The following is a 6,005-nucleotide window of genomic DNA, read 5'->3' as shown; positions in this document are numbered from 1 at the left end:
ACACAGGGTAATTGTTATAACATATCAAAAAACACAAGATTATCTCTTCTGAAGTAACCTTGCAGCATGGAATATGCATATGGAAATAAAACTGTTTCAAAAAATTTTTTTTAAATATTTACTTATTTGGCTGTGCCAGGTCTTAGTTGCAGCACGTGGGATCTAGTTCCCTGACCAGGGATCAAACCCAGGCCCCCTACTCGGGGAGCATGGAGTCTTAACCACTGGACCACCAGGGAAGTCCCTCAAAATATTTTTAAAACTTGTGATTAAAGTGCTTTGCTATTCTGTATACTTAGTTATGGTGTGTATTGAAAAATGTCTACAGTTCTCATTGGAACTGTGAGCCTGTTTTTATAATACTTAATCGTAGAAAGTAATTCATTTTGATATTTGTTCAAACAAAAACATCAGAGACTGTGTGTGGGACACACACACACAACACGTACAAACAACCCTTAAAGATGAAAAAATGCTAATCCATATTATCTGGTGAATAAATAATCTAGGTAATCTAAATTAATCTAGAAAATAGCATTACAATGTTAAATAAGTCAAGGTTTATTATTTTAAAAAGTAAATTTTCCCCACTATATATTCTTGTATTCCCCTTTTCTATGCCCTTGTTTTAACACCTTCATTGTCTTTGATTTTCCTCTGAGTATTTCTCCTCTGTTCTTTCTTTGATCCCTTATAAATTCTAACTCCTATTAATAACCAATCAAAAATCTTATCTTTAGAAACAGACCATCACAGGTATTTCCATTTTAGTTCAAACGTTTTCAGGCAGAAATCTGATGCAGTTCCTTTTTTTTATTCCAACCCATTAATACGCACAGATGTGAATCATCATCTGTCATGGCCCCACAATCATAACAGCTATCACTTCCTAGAATTGTGTTCATTTTCTAAATGGATTGTCTTCTTTATTATTAAAAACTTAATTGGGGTTGCTTCACTATTTTACATTACTTTCCACAGCATTTCCAGCATTCTTCATTCTGACTGCTTGTAGTTAGTATTACAAGCAACAACGTGGAATTTGCATTTGGTTGTCAGTGAATTTCCTTTCTGTTAACAAGTTCCAGAAATTTATTTCCCTAGATTTATATACATACATGCATACAAACATATGTACATACACAAACATATGCACATACACACATAGCAGGTAGGATGCCATTTACAAAATATTATTTCAATTTGGAAATCCTTTTTAGGTAACATAAATGTGAACCCCCATATTCCAGGCAAGAATGGGGAGTAGGATTCCCTCAAATTGGCAAAGTAAGTGGGAATTTCTCCACAATGTATTTATTGAATTTTAGGGACTGGAGGGAGGATTAGGGAAATATAAATATTCAATATATGAAAACAAAAAACTATTAAAACTTCCCATGCAGTTGTTGCATTGCTTGTGTCCATCCATCTTCCATTGCCTATGGTATTTCTCATCCTCTTTGCTATCATAAAAATAGATTGCATTGGTCATGTGGTTAATCTTGCTCCTGCCTTTATTTCACGTACTGAAAGAACAAAGTGCTTTAGCAGAATGATCTTTCTTAGGAATCATCATTTCTAACATTTCTATATTCCTTTCTAGAAGTATCATGTTCCTTGCCTGGCCAAATCAGAGATGGGTACATACTTCATAAAATTTCTCTTTCTGAGTGAGGCCTTTCCTGCTAAACCTATTTAAAAGAGTAACCCTACCCACTCTGCACTGACTAGTATTTTTTATCTTTCTTCTTCGTTTTGTTTTCCTTGGTAGCACTTATTACTATCTGACATTCTAAACATTGACCTACCTATTTTGTAGACTGCCTTTCTCTTCCCAGTAAGAACATGAGCATCGCATGGGCAGGGATTTGTCTCTCTTATCTTCACTGCTGTATGTTTAGCACCTACAGCATCTAGATCTATACCTGGAACACTGTATTCATTTAACTGTCAAATGACTGAACTAAAAAGTCATTGGAGTAGAGTAATAGGAGGAAAAAGAAACACTGTCATTGGGCCTAAATCCATATATTTTTATTTTAAATATTTTTCAACTAAACACTCATACATTTGCTTCTACTTAGTACCTTATGACAAATTCACCTGTTTATAAAACTTCACTGATAATTTCATGTATTCTGTGATTTTCATACTCAAGAAAAACTTTATAAGGAGTTATTATAGTTTTATAATAATTTATTTTTATTATATGTTTGTATGTAATAAATTATATATAAAATATTTATTATAATTTATTTATTAATTGTCTTTATTAAAATAAGAATTATCGCCCATTTATCCTTACTAAGAAGAACAGGAGCACAGAAAGAATTCTAGAGGCCTTTGCCAGTGTTTGAAGAAGATTATATTCTGAAGTGAAGAAAGCCCTGTAATGGTGTTCCCTACTGAGTTCCAATGTGAAATGTTCTTGAGAAGCCTGTTCTGAAGTACACTGCAGATATGTCCCTGCACGTTTGCCCAACCCTACAAAAAGCAAGGTGCCAAAGCACAGTGTGTACACTGAACAGTTGGAGGACACTGCCAGACTATAGCTAAAAGTAAAAGGAGATAAAAATCTTCACCTGTTAATAATTAAATTTAAATTTTTATAAAGAAACATAGCATATTGTTCTTTAAGATATTTTGGGTTTGGTTTTGGTTTGTTTGGGTGTTTTTATTTAAATTTATTTTGGAAATGCATGAAGTTCTCTGGTTAATTTGGAGCAAGATAACCAAATATGGTTAATTTCTTAACAGGGAAATATCTATCAGATTCATCCCCTCCATGCCATATGATTTTCAGATGATTTTTAAGAAGAAAGCTACCATGAGCACAATGAAAGCAAATGTAGCATATGGGCAGGATAAACAATCTTAAGGGGCAGAAATTGCAAAGAAAAGAAAGCTTTTCCTACTCAAGTTGGCATATTGATCTTCTTTCCCCAATCTCACCACCCCCTACCACAAGAGCTTTAAAATAAGAACTCACGTTTTTATGGTTCACACACTTCATGAGGACCAGCTCCCGGTAAGCTCTCTTGGCATGCGTTTGGTTCTGAAAGGGTCTGCTGAGCTTCTTAATGGCCACATTTCTGTCAAGAGCAGCATCATACGCAGCACTGCAGAGACCCAAGAGCAATCCAGAATTAAGAACAAAGGAGCCCTTAGAATTCCCGCCTACCAAACTAAAGATACAGATAAGGAAAATACTAGTTTGGAATCCTACTCAAATACCTGCTTCTCAAGCCACATGTCAATCAGGCTGTAAATAAAGACATAAGAGTGACTAGTATAGAAACATTCTACTTGCTAGGAAAAGAAAAAGAGTATCTAGCCAAGAAAACAGCATGTAATTGCATCAGTGAGTCTGGGACAAAAGAAAGAAAAGTGCTCAACTTTCCCACTGGCCATGCGACTGTGGCAAGTCATTTAATCTCTCTGGGCTTGAATTTCTCATCCACTAATATGTGATATTTAGCTGTAAAATTTTATTTTTCTTTGATCATTTTCAGTGGACATTCATTCTTTCCCCACTCACAGGACAAGTTTTTTGTTTTTTGTTTTTTGTTTTGCGGTATGCAGGCGTCTCACTGTTGTGGCCTCTCCCATTGTGGAGCACAGGCTCCGGACGCACAGGCTCAGCGGCCATGGCTCATGGGCCTAGCCGCTCCGCGGCATGTGGGATCTTCCCGGACCGGGGCACGAACCCATGTCCCCTGCATCGGCAGGCGGACTCTCAACCACTGCGCCACCAGGGAAGCCCCCACAGGACCAGTTCTTAAGGTATGACACCAATTGCCATGAATGCACAGGTGGGCTGATGCTCAAAGTGCACTCATTAACAATAACAAAGCTTGAAATAAGGAATGCAGTCAGACAGGGTTTCAGAAGCATAAATCATTACATTTAAATACAAAGACAGAAATGAATGCTACTAACATTTGAAGCTTTCAAGACATTTGAGAAGAAGTTACCATGCTTTATGTTTCTGCCATACTCAGAATACATGGGTTTAAGGATCAAATGAGGAAGTGAATCTCTTTTTGCTAAATATTATACCTAATGAACCCGCTCACAAAGTTTTTTCCATCTCTGCAAATTTGGGTTGTCCTGGACTTTGTCTTCGTTGCTAGGAAAGAAGGGAGCAATCAATATCCTATTGATCTATTGAATTGGAAGTGACATTAACCATTTAGGGCTCATGCCACTAAACTAAAAGATAAATAAGAGGTTCGCTGTATTGCAAATAGACTCACAAGAGAAGTTTGGACAAAGTCTTAGAGTTCATCTGGTCCATGCCTCCATTTAATACTTATTCCTCTCCAAAACACCTCCATCAAATTTTGACCAGTTTCTGCTTGAGCATCTTCAAAAACATGGACCCCTTTACATAAAGCCAGCTCATTCTGTTGTTGGAAAGCTCTTAGAGTTAGAAATGTCATCATTCTAATAAACAGAGTTGTCTCTCTGTGATTTCTACTAACTACTGTCAGCCCTGCCTTCCAGGGCAACTCAAAATAAAGTATTCCCTTTACATCATGACAAGCCCGTAATGTTTGAAATCTATTAAAGGACCTTGCACAATGTCTGGCCTACTCTATAAGCACTCAGTAAGCACTCAATAACTCTTTGCTTTTCTTATTCCCCCCCTAGGTCTTTTCTTTCTTAAGCTAAATGGTCCTACCACCATTTGTCAGAGTGTGATTTCAAGTCCTAGTACCATCTGGTCAGCTTCCTCTGAATATATTACAGTCTGTTGAAGTCCTCTGAAAATGCCATTGTTACTCTAAGCATGGAGTGTCAGTGAAGACTAGGGAAAGGCTACCAACTCTTTCATTCATTCACTTGCTCATTCATTCTGTTGACACAGTTAATACAGCTAAGTCTGTCCTGGTTTCCTTGATAAACGCATCACGCACTATTGATTCACAGTGAACCAATGCTAATTAGAAATACTGTCTTTTTAAAAACTTGTGCTGCTATTCAACTCTGTATTTTAGCACTGATACTTCTATTCTTGTGTTTGTTCTGTTCTTGTTAACCTATCAATGTCAGCACAAGAGTCAAATGGGCATACATCTTATAGGTAGTGTACAAGGGCAACAGTTAATTTGGAAATACAGGAATTAAACTTGCTTTCTGAAGCTAAGAAATTGTGTCAACAGGAAAGTGATCAGAACAGTCACCTTAAAGAGAAAGACTAAATTTTAAGCCAAAACAACTTAGGTGAAGTCATTAAAATATCTAAAGAAAGAACAGCAATTAGTCATGTGGGCCTAGGAAGGAGTCAGAGAGGTAAATTCTGGTACTGCCTGGTGAAATAAGAAAGTGTGCTCTCAGGTAGGTCCAGGGATCCAGTCAGCCAGGTGGAAATCCCTACTGTGACTGTCAGAGACTACAGCCAGTTAGCAATCTGATCTGTGTCTCTTTAGTCTGATTCTATCCTCTGCAGTCAAAATTCTACTCATGAGGCTCTCCTTCAGAATTCTGCATATAAGTATTATGCCCATATTTGGTTAGCTTGACTACTGCATGTCTTGTAATTTAATAAATCGGAATCTGGTTTCGTGTGTGAACTTTTAGTGAGTCTTGTCGATGTGAGTTTGAGTCCCTGAGATACTGAACAGATCCTGGAGACAGTAGGCCCATGTAGAATGACTGAGAAAATGCTGCCCTCTGGGGATCTTGGCAGGTTCTGGCCAATCTCTCCTAGAAATGTTGTGATGTTCTCTCTTCCTATGGTACCTCTTTCTTGAAGAAATTCTAGGTCTGAATCTCAGCACTACTGCTTACTAGACGTGAAGCTATGAGCAAGCCACTTACACTTTCTGGCATCAGTTTCCACATGCTTAAAAATGGAGGTAATAACCTGACAAGATTTTTATAAGGAGTAAATGAGGTAGTAATGTATCTACAGCCCCTTGCCTAGAGTGTGCACTCAATAAATAATGACTATTACTATTTTTAAAGTCAATGTCCTTGCTGGAGTCATTGTGTAATGCAGG

The 6,005-nt window shown here is 37.3% G+C and overlaps 1 protein-coding gene across 6 annotated transcripts in view; it reads right to left on the bottom strand.

Moving 5' to 3' along the window:
• Nucleotides 1–6,005, bottom strand: part of MAPK10 (mitogen-activated protein kinase 10) — a 338,212-nt gene that overhangs the window by 85,355 nt on the left and 246,852 nt on the right. For all 6 annotated transcript variants that reach the window (XM_024764175.1, XM_024764173.1, XM_024764172.1 and 3 more), the window contains one exon: nucleotides 2,990–3,119. In XM_024764175.1, the coding sequence (XP_024619943.1) occupies nucleotides 2,990–3,119 (130 nt within the window). The remainder of the gene's footprint in view (nucleotides 1–2,989; nucleotides 3,120–6,005) is intronic.

Source organism: Neophocaena asiaeorientalis, unplaced genomic scaffold (genome assembly GCF_003031525.2).
Source record: "Neophocaena asiaeorientalis asiaeorientalis breed wild unplaced genomic scaffold, Neophocaena_asiaeorientalis_V1.1 scaffold296, whole genome shotgun sequence".
Lineage (NCBI taxonomy): Eukaryota > Metazoa > Chordata > Mammalia > Artiodactyla > Phocoenidae > Neophocaena > Neophocaena asiaeorientalis.
The sequence above is the reverse complement of the archived record's forward strand: the minus strand, read 5'-3'. Positions and strand labels throughout refer to the sequence as shown.